At 37.5% G+C, this 17,010-nt stretch overlaps 2 protein-coding genes across 2 annotated transcripts in view; one reads left to right on the top strand and one right to left on the bottom strand.

Moving 5' to 3' along the window:
- The window catches only part of LOC137273232 (microsomal glutathione S-transferase 1-like), a 394,294-nt gene that overhangs the window by 349,121 nt on the left and 28,163 nt on the right, over positions 1 to 17,010 (bottom strand). The gene's annotated exons all lie outside the window — the stretch shown is intronic.
- Positions 7,984 to 17,010, top strand: part of LOC137273228 (calcium-binding mitochondrial carrier protein SCaMC-2-like) — a 29,437-nt gene continuing 20,410 nt past the window's right edge. The window contains exons 1-2 of the mRNA XM_067805739.1: positions 7,984 to 8,229; positions 10,876 to 10,890. Of these exons, the coding sequence (XP_067661840.1) occupies positions 8,059 to 8,229; positions 10,876 to 10,890 (186 nt within the window). The 5' untranslated portion in view covers positions 7,984 to 8,058. The remainder of the gene's footprint in view (positions 8,230 to 10,875; positions 10,891 to 17,010) is intronic.

Genomic DNA, 17,010 nt, shown 5'->3' with positions numbered 1-17,010 from the left:
TGCTATACTTTGCGTTTCCTCCTACCTATTTTACCTGAAGACACCTTTTTGTAAAAGGTTATATGTTCATTGTGAGAATATTTTTGTAGCAAAAAGGGAGAATGTACCTCGTGAAAATGAATTTTGAAAGACTGCAGCTCAACAGTTCCAACAGTCCCAACAACATAATTTCTAACATACTTAGAGACCACAACCATGGACCTGTACACAACGAAGTCACGGTAAATGTTTTCGACTGTAGCAAAAATAGCGAAAATTTATTAAAAGATAGAAAAGTAAACGTAAAATCAATCTTGAATATTTTACGTATTCCTCATAGCCCAATATAAACATTACACATTAACAGTATGGATACGTTAATCTATAGTTTAAACTAATCTCTTCAAGTAATCGTGACTGGATTGGCAAGCATAATCATGCATATAAATGCCACTCCATACCAATAATATAATTACATAACATACATGATAACTACACAAACCTCGTCAACCGTCAGAATAAATTTACAGTTATAAAACAAATAAATCAATAAATCTGAAAAAATAGATGAAATACTAAAAACCACCAAAACATGCTCGCCCCAGGTAAAAGGTAGAGTGCAAAAGTAGCAAAACCGGTAAGATATGCCAAGATTCAAACTCTAAACCATACAATCGCAATTTACTCGATAAATCAGAATGGTCTCAATGTCCTAATGTGGGTAGTTACACAATCAAAGCAAAATATTGATAATTTATCAACTGAATAATACCTAAAATTACTTTTATGACATGTTTAACATCACATTTTAGTTAAAAGTTGCATGCGTTGAGCTTGTTAGATGTTTTAAAGATTAATGGAAAAGGTAGAGAAGGACACCCGCACTTGGGAACTTAGCCTGTTCCAGTGAGACGCCACGGTTCAGTGGTTACAGGTATTCGGCCTTCTGTGCTCTCTGCTTATGGTGATGTAGATGAAGATTACGCAGGCAAATTAGGTGAGGTGGGTATACTACGTCAACAGGCAGCTGTGCAGTCAAGCAGATAGTTTGTTGTTTAAACCTGTCTGAAAATTGTTATGTCTGACAAGGGAGACTATAATTAGCTGATGTTAACACATGTGATCTAACGATAGTTTTGCATTATTTAGCATGTTTAGGAAGGGATGGCCGTGGTGTATCATTTATTCTTTCATTCATTCACATATGTACTTCTTTCTTTTATTATTTCTTTCATTCATTCACATATACATCTTGCTCTTAATTCTTATTATTCATTCATTCATTCATTCATTCATTGTAAGATTTCGACTGATACAGTAAACTGGCTGAAGTACTGTTACACGCAGCCGAAGTTGCGCTGGAAACGAACCAAATCGCTGTGTGCGCTGGAGCATGACGAGGAACATGTTAATTGGTACAAATGGTAAAGAAAGCAAGCGAGTGACCTATCACTGTTGTAGATTACTCCTGGTCTGACAAATTCGAGAATACCCCATAAAACCTCGGTCGAAGAAAACCTGGGACGGGCAAACGAGAATTAATAAAAGTGGATCCCACAATATTAAAACGAAACATGCTAAACTGGGTAGGTACACTTATAACTACTGGGTAGGTACACTTTCCAATCGTAAGGTTTTGCCCACTATAGAATGTATTCCACAACAAATATTTTGACAACATACCGTGTGTCACCTAGAAAGAAATGCAGTTTTGGTGCTTTGTGTTTCCTTGTGAGGGGTTTTACAAGGTCATTAGCTCACGACTGGTGACGCGTGATGTCCTGGGCAGAAAGTGACAGTATTTTGAGTTGTTTACTTAATTACCCAGTTGGGGATCCTTAATTACTTATTTGTTCCGAAGGAGCACGGACTATATATTCTATATTTAAGTGGTTTTTGGCGAATGTCAGTGGGGTTGACAAGACACATTTCAAAACAGCTTAAAGATCTCACAACGCTGTTTATTAATGTGTCCCAGCATAGTCTTTGTGTCACTGGAGTAAGGACTTTCACAAATAACTTCAATTTAATAGCTCTGCGTTCAGGACCTATGAGGATCTGGAGTAGAACAGGGCTTCAGCAAGCGATGCTTGTCATAAAAGGTGACTATGCTTGTCGTAAGAGGCGACTAACGGGATCGGGTGGTCAGACTCGCTAACTTGATTGCCACATGTCATCGGTTCCCGATTGTGTAGGTCGATGGTCATGCTGTTGATCACTGGACTGTCTGGTCGAAAATTGATTATCTACAAACCGCCGCCATGTTGCTGGAATATTGCTTAGTGCGACATAGAACTAAACTCACTAAATTAAACTGAAATTATTTGTCATTATTTCATCTGAATTTTAACCATATGCTTGCAAAATAAAGAAAACAATCAAATGAAAATATTTTTGTCCACGAGCGAGGTTAGTCGAATTAAGACCGGAGTGATACTTATAAACAAACTTTCATTCATTTACAACCTCTAAAACAATAAAAAAAATCTATGTATTTGGAGTAAAGGTAATTATTCTCGTATATTTTTAAAAATCCTCCTGAATTCGTAAAATTAACTCAGATCAGTTGAATTTTGTGTCATGACACTCGTAAAGCCACTTTCATTCATTTACATCCTTCAAAACATTGGAAAAGATGTATTTGGAGTAAAAGGAAATATTCTCGCCCATGGGCGAGATTGATCTTAAATCGCTCTAAATTAGCAGAATTAAGTCAAAATGAGTTGGATGTCGTGTCATGATACTTATAAATATGCTTCAAAATGTTTTTCGCCCATGGGCGGGAGTTTTTAAAATCGCTCTCAATTAGCGGAATTAAGTCAAATGAGTTGAAATTTCTGTCATGATGCTCATAAATGTACTTTCATTCATTTACATCCTCCAAAACACGTGAAAAGATATATCTTGGGTAAAAGGCAATGTTCTCGCCCATGGGCCAAAATGTTATTCACCCATGGGCGAGATTTTTAAACATCGCTCTAAATTTACGGAATTAAGTCAAAATAAGTTGAAATTTGTATTATGAACATACTTTCACTCATTTACAACCCCCAAAACATGCAAAAAGATGTAATTTGAGTAAAAGTCAATATTCTCACCCATGGGCCAAATGATATTTTTAAATCAGCTCTAAATTATCAGAATTAAGTCACAATAAGCTGATTTTCGTGTCACGACACTAATAAATATACTTTCATTTTTTTACAAACTGCAAAACATGGAAAAAACATGTATTTCCAGTGAAAGTAAATATTCTCGTCCATGGGCCAATATATTTTTCACCCATGGGCGAGATTTTTTAAAATCACTGTCAGTTAGCGGAGTCAAGTCAAATCGAGCTGAAATTTGAGTCATGATACTTATTAACATTTTGTCATTCATTTACAACATCCAAAACGTTTATTTTGGACGAAATTAAACAGTCTCGCCCATGGGCCTGCCCATGGGCCGCTGTTCGGCCGCTGTTCGCCCATGGGCGTGCCCATGGGCGAGCGAGTTTACATTTTCAGTTTTCGAAAAAAAATATTTTCATTTTTTCATCCTTATCACATATTCATAATAGCTGCAGAAAGTGTTTCCATTTCTTCCTTTTCAATAACCCTGCACACATTTACCTGCAAAATATAGACGGGAACGTGAAAGGGATTAAGTCAAAGATATGGACAGTGTTGGGGGTCATGAGAGGAGTATCCATATCCTTGGGATAAGGCGACAGCCGAAAGTTACTGCCCGCTGAACCTGGAGAAATATACTTATCCCTCTCGGCACCTTCATTATCTGTCCCTCTCTGTGTCTCGAATTTTATGTCTGGTCTCTTCTTCAAGTCCTCTATCCACTGCTGGTCCCCTTCTGGTTTTCTTCTTCTTGACAGGCATTTTGTTGACGGTTCGCTGTTGAGTTGAGGAATGTGGGGACTGGCGGTCGGTACGCTTTTATGTACATGCGCAGTCATCGCTGATTTGTGTGCCAAAAATGCGTAACAATGCAAATGATTTTCGTTCCATATGCAAACTATTCGTGCCATGCGCAAACTATGCGCGAACTCGAATAATGACCACGTGGACAATTTGGGACATTACACAAACCGCCGCCCGCTCACTTCACGACAAGTTAGAAGGCGTGAACTTTGCGCAGTCTGCCACGTCCATGGCTTACTTCCACAAAGCAAAAGCACTTCAATGATTGTAACTTCCATTCTCCAACATACGCTTAATATAGTTCGTGATCCAATGCGTGACACTGCGTGTCAATGCGCTTAGGACCGGAACTTGACTCACTTTGACACGCACCGGCCCGCAATGTTTGCGAGTAGTTCACACAAGCAGCAAGATTATGTGTGCCAGAAATTTTGAACAGTTCCAGTTTTTCTTCGCGTAATGGTACGCAGCCCCGAACAGTTTATTCACACTTCACAACAGTATACGCCGACTTTACTCATTGGCACGGAAAATTGCCTTCCAGTTCGTGCAAGTGTCAGGGTGGCTTTAATCGGTGTCTAAAAGGCGTCTTTAGTGAGTGTATTTCTGAAACATGGGGGAAGCGAATTCCAGTGTTTATGGGCTGACGAAAGAGAAGACGCGTTCGTCCATTTAGTGATTGGAAATGTCCATTTACTGATTGGAAAAGTCCATTTAGTGATTTGGGTTGCGTCATCTTGCTGTTTTTCCTGCAGGTGTTGTCTTAGTAAAGTCGCCGCTGTGTAATTCCCCTTCTTAATATTCACATATTCACAGGGACTACTTTTGAACGATTTGTCAATATTTAGCCATCGCTAGATTTTGCAGACGACACAAGAAAAAACAGATTTAGAGTTATCTCCCTTCCTTCGATCTGCATTCTCAAAATATCGGTTATTTCTATGCTTCATGCGTGATGCGTGATGCAATGTTATTCGAGATGTGCTACCACGGTGTACCAAATAAGTTGCCATTTGCAGTGGGGTACACTGAAATGCACCTTGCTTGTAACTAGGGTACATTGAAAATGAAAGAAGAGTGCATGGCTTTGACTAAACGTTCAAAACGTTAATATACATATTGTGCATATGAAGAAGGGGAATTACACCGCGGTGACTTCACTAAGACAATACCTGAGGGAAAAGCATCAAGATTCGAATCGTTTGATGAACATTGACTGGCTGAAGTGTATGATCCGATACCCATACATAAATAATATACGTTGTTCACCTGTCCCTTGAGTCCATGGGTTGATGTACCCTCAATGTTTGTTTATGGTCCCCTCGGCCTTCGGGTCCAGGCAACATAAACAGTCTTCCAGGGTTCATCAACCCATGTCCCTTTCGTGACCAGTGAACAACTTATAATGAGTTTGGCACATTGTACCCATGTAGGGAATAGGACAGTACGGGTCTTCGAGTCTTCGGTAGGACAAGCGAAGAAATTTCAACCAACAGGCTACCCAACCGCCGCCAGTGGCTCAAGGGCCATTTGCGATCGCCTGAAATCAAAACATGGTAAGAGTATTTTAACTTGCTTTCACCCTGCCAGGCGATAGAGGATAAAACTAGGACTTGTCAGTTTCAGTGTAGGGGATGTCGCACTAAACCGACAAAATTAATGTTCGGACTAGGACCATGCCACGCACACGTATGCCCGTTTATACAATCATTAATGCCGTAGCCTGTCAGCTTCACACAATGTTTTAATTTACACTGAAAATGGGCACGGCTGGCTGTGAATAATAATATAATTTACATAACATCTTCCACATACACTTACCTCCAAATACGCTATGGCGATAGGGAAACCCAGTGGTCAATGTGTGAAGCCCATGCCTGGTTACCACCGCAGCGATATTGATTACACGATGCCATTGTTGGAACGTTGCTGGTGTCCACCGCCGTCATATTGTTGGAACGTTGCTGGTGTCCACCGCCGTCATATTGTTGGAACGTTGCTGGTGTCCACCGCCGTCATATTGTTGGAACGTTGCTGGTGTCCACCGCCGTCATATTGTTGGAACGTTGCTGGTGTCCACCGCCGTCATATTGTTGGAACGTTGCTGGTGTCCACCGCCGTCATATTGTTGGAACGTTGCTGGTGTCCACCGCCGTCATATTGTTGGAATGTTGCTGGTGTCCACCGCCGTCATATTGTTGGAATGTTGCTGGTGCCCACCGCCGTCATATTGTTGGAATGTTGCTAAAAGCTGAGTTAGACTAAACTCACTCACTCATCTCGTGAACTCTGAAAACCAGTGATGTTTCCATGTTTACTACTGTAACCCAGACCTCCCAAAATACACATTAAAATGGGAACAACAAGGGTCTAAGTGGACATTCTTGTCTAAAACCAGAGGAACAAACAAAATAATCAGGTAGTTTTTCTCCCTTCGTCGACAGCTATAGCAGATTTCACTTTGACTACACCATGCCATTTAGAAAGTGGTCAAATGCAACATATGTCATATTTGGGATTTCACTTTCTTAGTAAAGTACAAATTCTAGTACTTTTTTTTCGGTTGAGTCCCATCCGGAATTCGAACCCGCACCCTCAGAGTCAGGCACCTCATCGCCAGCGCACAAAGTCAGCCGCCTAGCCGGGCTAGAATTTGTACTTTACTAAGAAAGTGAAATCCCAAATATGACATATGTTAGATTTCACTTTGTTACATAAATATGAAAGAACAAGAAATGTTTCCATGGATACCGTTTCTTAAAAGAATATAAAGTAATTTGTTTCGGTTAACCATGCCGAAAGCATTCTTGAGAAAGCACAGTGAAATCTGCCTTTTATTCAAGTTATATGCATTTGGAAAATAGAGTGAAGAATGAATATGTTGTCAACAGTTGAATCATGTTTTCTAAGCCCGTCTTTGGTATTCACCAATTACACCTTCAATTTCGACAAAGGTGTTCATAATCTTGTTTATGATAGATGTAAATAATTTACACAAAGTGTGCTTGAGACAGTTTAACAATTACACAATTAGTGTATTGTTCATAAGGCTATGTTCAGTGATATAGTTTCCGACATAAGCATCCCACTCAATGGTCACAGTCATCACGTGATATATAGGAGTTAATAAATCTTTAAAATGTGTATGCCATGGGTTTTCGGTAAAATATTAATATCCTTATCAAATCGCCAATATGAATATTTTTGTCCTACTTTTAAATATTATTAATTAAATAAATGCTGATGAAATAAAGGATTGTCTAAACTATAGTTAGATGGGTAAAACCATTTTTCCTAATCAAGCATGCAACCAACCATAACAAGGGTTGTTTTAACGGGTCTGCTTTTTGGGAGGGGATATTGTTTTCGATATGGCCGCCCTTTGCTTTCCAAAACCCACACAAGTCCTTGTTTTCGACCTGGAATCTCAGTCATCATTGCATGTTGTTATGTCTTTTTGCCCCCCTTTCATTAAAAAAATAATTCTTCACGTAAATGTTGCATTGGTAGAAATACTCCTACTGATATATATGAAGTATTAATTTCAATCTATGCCAGTTGAATATGCAGGGGCGGACAAACAAAGTTTCCTGGACAAGGGGACGGGCACACTATTGAGAAAAGGGTTGTGTGTATGTGTGTGTGGTGGTGGTGGTAGTGTGTCTGTATGTGTGTGTGGTGGGGGTGAGGGGCGCAATTTATTATCTTGTACAGTTTCATTTTGCGGAGGACCATAGGTAAATAGGTAAGAGATCCTCCCGTTCTCTCATTCCAAATAATATTTTACAATTGATATATACTATAATAAATTATTATTAACTCTACTTAACACAGCTATCACTAGAGAACTCACAGCAACGACTGAGTCCAAAATTTATGTAAGGTTTACGGTTAGGTTTAGAGTTTAAAGCTGGTGGGGGGACGGACGGAACTCTTTCCTAATCGTACAATATTATACAACTCAACTCCTAAATATGTAACCCCGCATCAAAATGAACTGTTTGAAAAAACGTCGAGATTGCCGGCGAGTGAATTTTATCCAATCAAATCACACGCTGCCGAATTGCTGCTGAGCTATGACATTCGCTGCGAGGTGTTCCATGGAAGAAGACGACGGAATCTGTCAACTGTATCTGTCGTGATCACCTGCTATAATTTAACAATGCCGTCCGAAGAGCAAAGCGAGGCCAGTAAGGCAGCTGATGACGATGGCCAAAAGCTCAAAGAACTGTTTAAAAAGCTAGATGTGAACCAAGACGGTCGCATTGACATAGACGATTTGACTAGTGCATTGGATACGATGAATGTGCCGCAAGTCCCAGATCATGCTCAGGTTGGCATATTGACAGTGTCGCTGTGTTGTCAGTCTGTGACAAGGTCATACATAGGTCGGCTGTCATAGGTAGCGTAATTCCATGCATACGGAGCAACACTTGCGTTACGCTTCACTGATCATTCATTTAACACAATGGTCGCAAGTTCGCTTCAAGCTGCACCGCCACGCTAGTCTCAGAACGCGTGTTAACAAAGTTCATCTTCACAGAAAATAATACTCCACAGAATATACCAACAGCTCGAATATATGACATGCATTCCTTAATTAACGTCCATTACTAATGCAGATGCACTGAACCATGACTTTTAGAGAAAGCAAGGTTGCAGGATAGCCCAGCCAAGCATAATATTCTTTACTCAAGGTGTGATACCACACATAGAGTGTTTCTTTATCTTAATATCAATGTCTTCATGACAGAAACACTGAACATTTGCTCTGTGTGTAAGGCCTACTTGTTGGTCATGCTGCTTAAATATGAATAAAAGTCCTGAGAAAGGTTAAAACTGGGGAAAGACCATTTTGCACTTGTTAACCTGCTATCTCTACCAAGATATTATATGGTAATGTTTTCTTTATTAAAGATAGTAAATTTCAGGCTTTTGAGGTGTTCATTTCCCTTCTCTCAAGGGCTAGTTCCTAACTCTCTAAATCCTATTAATAAATTTCATGCCAGGCTTGAATTTGTTCAGACATGCTTATAGACATTTTTCTGTAAATATGTTGTACTCAGGCTCAAAGGAAGAGAAATTGTGATTGATGCATGACTACCTTAGTACTATTCCCTATGAACAATTTGTTGACTTGTCGCCACACAGAGCTGTGGACTATCCTGTTGTATTTTCCAATCTTTTTGGTGCAAAACATGCACCACAAAACAGCCTTTCTGTAATTACACCAATCACATTTCACTTCCTGAAGCACTTTCCTGCAAATTTGTGTTCTTACATTTTCAACCATACAACCATTATAGGTATTTATGTTGGAATTTCCAATAGGGTACAGAATCTGCCAGTGTTTCCTGATTTAGTTTCTAATTACGAAAGTAGTATCTGTTTGCATGATCTAAACTATTGCTCATCTTTAAGTCAGAGATCAAAGAAGTGACAATCTTGCATTTATTATTCAATCACAGCTTTTACTTTGACAGCTTGTAATGTGTGTTTGCATCAGGGATCTGTTAGGAAAATAGTGTAACAGTCTGCAGTTCTTTGTGGCAACAAGTCAACAAAAAAATTCAAGCAGCAAACAGATATAGTTACTCTAACTATTATATGTATTTTATGAATATATGTCTGTGACATATTAAACCATACAGACTACAGCTAAGATTAGTTGGCATCCAGAAGTGGCAGTTTTAAAATTCATTACACACGTCACAACCAATGTAAATTATCATATGTCTGTCCTGAGACAAATAAAAACTATAAGCCTCAGCAATACATTTCAAACGCTGGCTATGAAATTGAAATGTTTGATCATTTAATTGTATGTTATTCTTATTCTGTGTAAGCCTGATGAATGACGACCCAGGCCTTTATTTCCAAGTACAGTGTCGCCTACACTTCACATCAGTCTGTAATATTTAACATGTCAACTTTTGTAAAAAAACCATTTTTGCTTTATGTCTCAGCAATCCTTGTCATGTCTTTCAAAGAACATGAGTCAATTCCAGTGTATAGAAACTGTCATGTATGGACTTTGACCAACTCTATGTGTTATGTTTGGTTCAGTGCTGTACAGATGGACTCTGTCAACCCACTGGTAGTAGTGACTATGTTCACGTATGTGAAACACAATTCCTGCAAACTGGCGGTTTAAATTCAATACATTTGAATATGAAACTTGACAACATAATTCTTGCATGAAATTAAGTTCACACAACCATAAAGCTATCTATGACAGCTGTATAAACAATGATAGCCCTGCAGCCAGGTAAAATCAGTAGATATCCCTCACCAGATGTTTTTGACACAGTTTTGTCATAGTTTTGTCTCTCAACATGATTTTCATGGGTGTATCACAGTAAAATTACCAGTGAGATTTATTTGGACAGTATAGTGTTTTTACATTTTCATTTTCCAAAAAAAAAAAAAAATGATTATTATGTTTCATTTGTTTAGGTTTTGGTCTAACAATATTGAAACTATAGATGATAATGGTGTTAAATGTGCAGGATGTTACACATTTTGACAGTGACCTGATGTTGAAGTATTTATTTTGAGAGGAGGAGAATTAATGAGAAAAAGCAATGAGTCATTAATAATATTTTTTAAATGTTTCTCTTTGTAGAGTGTGAAGGTTTATCTCTATATGCTCATTCAGCAACTGGTCAGAAAGTCACACCAAAATTTATGCACTGTTAAATTCATTCACTGCCAGTGGTATTTTGCTCAAATTTTAATATTCATAACCTGATATAAAAATATAAACTGTGGCCTTAAAATCATCCAGGGGTTTCTATGTTTGCATGTTTCATTGTATTGTTGTATGTAATGTACATGTTGTTTATAAATTATGAAAACAGCCTCCTCTCTTTGTACTGTACAACTTTCAAGTTCCAATTTCCTCATCTGGTCATTTTTCATGTTTTTCTTGAATGGTTTTGGAGACATTTCGTATATTATTTTGTTTCCATTTTTTCAGAAGGAATATGCACAGGTATATTTGTGACTAGTCAATGCTAACCGGCATAGTTATTTTCGTTGACTAATTCCCTATTATCATGGTGTTCTATGGTTAGACACTAGCCCAGCTTTTGGTCTTAGAGCACTGTGCCTATCCACCTCTGCCTATTTGAATATATTAGGCATAGCAATCAATGGTTTTATTAACACAATCTTATCTATATATTGCTGTACCTCTTGGTAGAGATGCATATTTGTAGTGATGCACAATTGCAGTGGAAAGTTGCAGCACTTCGGAGACCGACTGCACTAGGTGATTTAGTGCTTACAGTGTTGTTGTAAGTCCTTTTCGTCAACATAGACTTCCATCAGCTGAAACACTGAGATTGCTTTGTGTAAGTCGGTGCTGTTCTGTATGTTTTGCATGGGTGTATTTATGTATATATATATATTTAGGTCTTGCATGGATTATCTGTATCAGCACTATGTGATTTGATTCAGTCTGTGCCATCTCTTTTAGGAAAACATAATGTAATGTTTTTACTCTGTAATTTATGAATGAGATATTGACGAGTCAGGAATGTCGAAAACTGGGGCAGTGGTATAGTGCAGTGGTGTAGCCTAGTGGTTAAAGCGCTCGCTTGTCACACTGAAGACCAGGGTTTGATTACCCACATGGGTACTATCTCTGAACCCCATTTCTTGTGTCCCCCGCCAGAATATTGCTGAAAGTGATGCCAGACTATAATCACTCACCATCTCTTGAAAACTGTTTGAAACTACAAATGTGTGTTCTTTGGATTCTTTTGACAAGATGGTTTATAATCAGAATTGAATGAATGGTTTGATATTAAACGACATGGAAGATGAAATGGTAAAGGGTCTGGTACATGTTTGAAAGAAACAGCATGTGCATGAATGTCAGTGTAGAAGAACACAGTGAAATTTGGACTAGCTGTGAACAGTTTTAGGGTTATCCTGAAGGGCAATACCTGGGTAAGGCTTAGGCAAATTGCGAAGTTTGGTTCTAGTATGTTCACATGAATTATTGTTGTTGCCAAAATTGTTATAAACTGAATTTCAAACTCTGTGTCTGATTCAGAATATGCTATGCACATAACTTTAACTTTTACTGGTGACCATGATTGCTTGATCTTAAAAAAAACTTTATAACTTTCTTCACATTCGTTTTCTTTTATCTTGAGTCCTGTTACACTGAAATATGCAAGGGAGGCATGTGATTAACTATGATGAAAACTCATCAGCAATATGGCCAAATGTACTGACACAACTGTCTAGTCAGCATCCATCTTAGCACGCACTTCTTAATACTAATCACTGGTAATAGGGGTCTATTAAAACTTGCTGTTAGCTTCTATATATAAACTAGCACTGTCCTCTTATCCAGTGCACAATAATATCCTATCATGTGCAGGGTTTCTAAAAGTGTTACCAAGATTCATGTTTTTTAATTCAATTTTGTCATTAAGAATGGTGAAATTTGTTTTTGGAGATGTTAGGATGGTGCACTGATGTATTAAGTTTAGATAGTTCATAGTAATGCCAAGGTAAATAGAATATCCTTCTGGCTAACACGTCTAAGTAGATGCAGTTAGTGATATTGTGACGCCAGATGCCCATGTCTGTTTAACCTAGCAACAGCTTATGCACCAGGCTGTAATAATGAATGATTTGTTCATGTCATTATGTAAGGAGAAAATTATTCCAAGGATATCTGCCAAATCCATTTAGTCATATATCTGCCTGATATAGACTTAGATAAATTGTTTTTGGAAGCCCTGTATGATTTACACATTTTGTGTACGAGTGGTGTGAATTGAAAACTTATCAAATGTGCTTGTCCGCTGACACAGGATGACTGATTGTCAGTCAGGTCATTGTTGGACAGAAAGAGGTTTGATTCCCTTTATAGTACATGAAACTATGTTGAATGCAGAGGTGCCAGCCCATACAATTTTATGAAAAAAACAACCAACAAACGCAACTATGATAGCAGTAAAAATATTCCAGAGCTACAGATAATTTTTCAAGCAGTTAGGTGTTTACTCCCATGTCTGCATGTCTCTTTAATTATGAGTAACTGCTAATTTTTAGGAGTAACTAGCATTTTGTATACTCCCACTAGTTTATTGAATTGAGTACTTTTACACAGACTTTCTTATCCGTATTTGGTAATTAGCACTTTTAAGGTTAAGGTGAATGCTTCTCAATAAATTCTCTCACTTTTAAACACTCACCATAGAAATCATGTCACACTACTATAGCTAAGAATATATGTATATAGGCATTGCTTAACATTTGCTAATGCTGTTGTAGAGACTGAGCTCGACAACATCCAGATTAGTTTATTGAGTAAAGTATGCAAGGTGTTATAGACCTAATGGGCTTTTAGTGGTTCTTATGGGTTTCTTGTACTCCCAGATTTGTTATTAATGTAGTAAATGTGATTGTTTATTGAGTAAAATGCACAAATATTCTCCTTATCTGGAGCTCTGGGCCCCGTTTCACAAAACTCTCGTAAGCCTAAGATCTCGTAAGTTTTCTCGTAGCCATTGTGCCTCCTATGTTGAAACACAGGAGCTACAGATGCTACGAGAAAAGTTACGAGATCTTAGGCTTACGAGAGTTTTGTGAAACGGGGCCCTGATGTTCAATTTAAAAACAAAAATACATAACATTAAATTATCAAATATATGTACAGTACATCTCAACCCCATTTTATTTAGTATCAAGCTATCTATGGGTACTTACTTCTGATTTAGATGTTTTCAATGATAATAACCAGATCTTAGACTATTTATCAAAGTTTTTTATTTAATATGAAAACTCTTTGGAAAAGTTCATAATGCTGATTATAAAACATGTCAGAAATTCCTTTCAGTATTATAATATTGACAGAGGTAAAATCAGTATTTTTATATATTTGGACATATTTTACCATTTGGTGATATTTATTTATGAAGTGAAATATCTTACACGCATTAAGAAAAAAACATGAAAAAAATGAGCTGTAATGTAATGTGCAACATAGAGTGCAACATTTTGCAACTATTTATGATATTAATGATCCTTTGCTTGTAATTGGAAGGTTTACAGAGTTGGAATAGTAGACCTATAAAACATTTCACATAAAGGATATTTTCTACAGCATAACCTTCTGATTATGCTCATAATGAGATTTTAGCACATAAGTCCTCCCATAAGTGCAAGTCCTCATGATATGTGCCTTCTTGTCTGTTGTGCCACCCTAAAACAAACATACACAGGACAGTCATGCACGTCTGGAATATGACTACTAGTGAAGGTTCTGGTTTAAATATTGGCCTTCAGTAACCCAGTTTTGTCGTAAGAGGCAACTAATGGGATCGGGTGGTCATGCTCACTGACGTGGTTGACACATCATCGATTCCCATTTCATGCTGTTGATTGTGTGTTCCAGGCTCTATTATGTACAGACCGCCACCACGTAGCTGGAATACTGCTGAGTGCAAAAACTAAACATATTACACTATTTCTAATACTATGGATATGTATTTGTTTAATTTTTGTTTTGCTTAGAAGCATGGGTAGGAGTAAAGATTTTCTCGATTAAGCACAAGGTTATGATCCATGACTTACCCAAATGTTTGCTGATGCCAGAGTTTAAGATAGAAGGTTCAAATTATCATGATTATGATTACAATTCTGTATTTTTATTCATGCTAGGGAATTTACAGAGGAAATGTGAAAGAGTTCTGTCAGTCACACAAAATTAGTCATACAAGAATTCACTAAAAATAAATCCAAGAAAAATGTCTGAATATCAAAATGTGTCCTCCATACTTACAAGCTTCAGTTCTGCAGTCGCATGACAAACTTCTCCAATGGAAAAGGGGGTAATCTTGCATTAAAAAATTATCACTGTTTGAATTAGTCTATTTGGTAAATATGTTTTGTTCACATTCCATCAAGTATGACCTTTTGTCGAATTATCCAGTAATCAGGTATCGGTACATATTGATCAGTTAATTGGTTGGTATTCAGTAACTGAGACCTCTTCTTGTCTCCCACAGGTATGGATTATAGGATAATACAAAACCTTGGATAGTGCTTCATATTGAATTACAGGATCAATAAGTTGATCACTAGTTATGTCAATCTAGTTTATTCCACCAGCCAGAACTTTTCCAAAACTTGGTTTCCATATCTGCAGACTCCAAAATCCCCCAAAACTGAATCTGAAGAAATAAAGATTATTTGTTGAGGGTTTTTTTTATCCTCCACCTCACATTTAGCGTGAAGCAGAGGATATAGTATTAGACTCCATCCGTCCATACATCCGTAGGTGCATACGTATGGATTGGAATATCTTAAGGACCATTGATTAGATTCTTTTCATCTTTGGTATCTAGGTTCATTAGAGAAAGAACGGTCTCAGTATGGTTTGATGACCCTGACCTTCAACTCAAGGTCACAAGGGGACTTAAGTGTTGTACCTTGTCTTGTGAGATATCTCAAGAACTGTTCACTGGATTTTCTTCATATTCAAGACCAAGATTTATCTAGAGAAGGTGCAAGGCCCAGTCCATTTTGGTGGCCGTCAGTTAATTCTCTAGGTCAGCATAACTGTGTTTTTAGGAGTTTCATACACTGATCAAGGTCTTAAGTGACGCTCAAAATATTTTGTGTTCGAACAACTACTGTGCATGATATCAAGAGAGTTTGAGAGTAGTGTTTTTGTTGACATTTTCCTTCACCTTAAACTACGACCTTCACTTTTATTTCTTTTTAAGTTTGATTTAATAATATGCAGGGGGGGATTATGTCACCTTAGTGACAATGCTTGTTGGGTTTTTTTTTTGGTTTTTTTAGCTTTTTTTCTTGGACCTATGATATAAAAATTCAGGCCTCAGTGAGACAGCTTGATTTAACATTAACAGATATCGAGGACTAGCCATCACTTAGCATATTTTTTCCCTTCCTTGTGAGTGTGTAATACACCACTATCACTGCACATTTCTTTAGTATTTAGACATGAAGACTAAAGTACTTGCTTTGTTAGCTAGTAATGTTACATCCAAATACGCAAACCAACCATGGCACCAGATAAGCGTACGTATGGATAAAATATGCACGATACGGTAGGAGGTAATTTAGGAAATATGGCAGATATGTGCCACAAGAATGATGTACAGTCTTGGAATTATGTACAGACATATTTATGTGAGAAAAGTGTTGTTTTATTGTTCATTGACCTGTTTACATCTAAGTAGCAAAGTTGTGGTACATATGAAACGCAAGATTACTGGTACTCTGTCAAATTCCATGCAGTATTCTAAATGTATTCTTAAGGTGTTTCAGTACTCCTAACGTTGAAAATAATGAGCATGTACTCCTGACATTGAAATATTATCTGTAGCCCTGGCAACTGAGCCATCTAACCAAAATCTAGATAACAACTCTAAAATCTATTCAGAAATGTGTTCTGAAAGCCAGATTTGGGCCGGAGGACTGAAAGGATTTGGTCTCTGTACAAATAAGGGTTGTAAATATCAAATGTTTTGCAGTTCAAAAGGGTTGTGTCAGTTAATTACCTGACATCAAACTTGCCAGCCCAGTCAGTGTATATGGGAACATTCAGCATACAGTTGGCAATATGCATGTGAAGTTCAAGATGGAATCTCTCAAAGTTTAAGACTAAGCTCCTCTTGTTATCCATGTCTTATCTAGGTGTTATCCTTGTTCATAGTATTGCTGTCATTGGATTGTTTCACACACTGCACTGTGGGAGACAGTAGTCTTCGTCTTTGTTGCCATGGACACTTGCACATTAACAACAATTGGTTTCTATTTGTGCTGGTATCATACATATGTAACATGTATAACATGGCTTACCTGTGTAGTGTTGGTGATGGTTAGGTCTTTCACTTTTGTGCTTTCAAAATTAATTATGTCAAGCTTGTTAAAAACTATTCAGAAATGACTTTTTATTTATTTAATTTTTTAAAGAAAAAAGTATCTTTATCAATCATTATGCTTAAATATTTTCTTAGTGACTTCTCTGTAATATTTTCGAAGAGGTTTAGAGGGGTACCCACCAGTTTGTATTCCATTCTGAATCTCCACCCGTAAGTCCAATATCTGAATCTTCAAC

This window comes from Haliotis asinina, chromosome 2, assembly GCF_037392515.1.
Source record: "Haliotis asinina isolate JCU_RB_2024 chromosome 2, JCU_Hal_asi_v2, whole genome shotgun sequence".
In the NCBI taxonomy this organism is placed as follows: domain Eukaryota; kingdom Metazoa; phylum Mollusca; class Gastropoda; order Lepetellida; family Haliotidae; genus Haliotis; species Haliotis asinina.
This window is presented reverse-complemented; position numbering and strand designations above follow the sequence as displayed.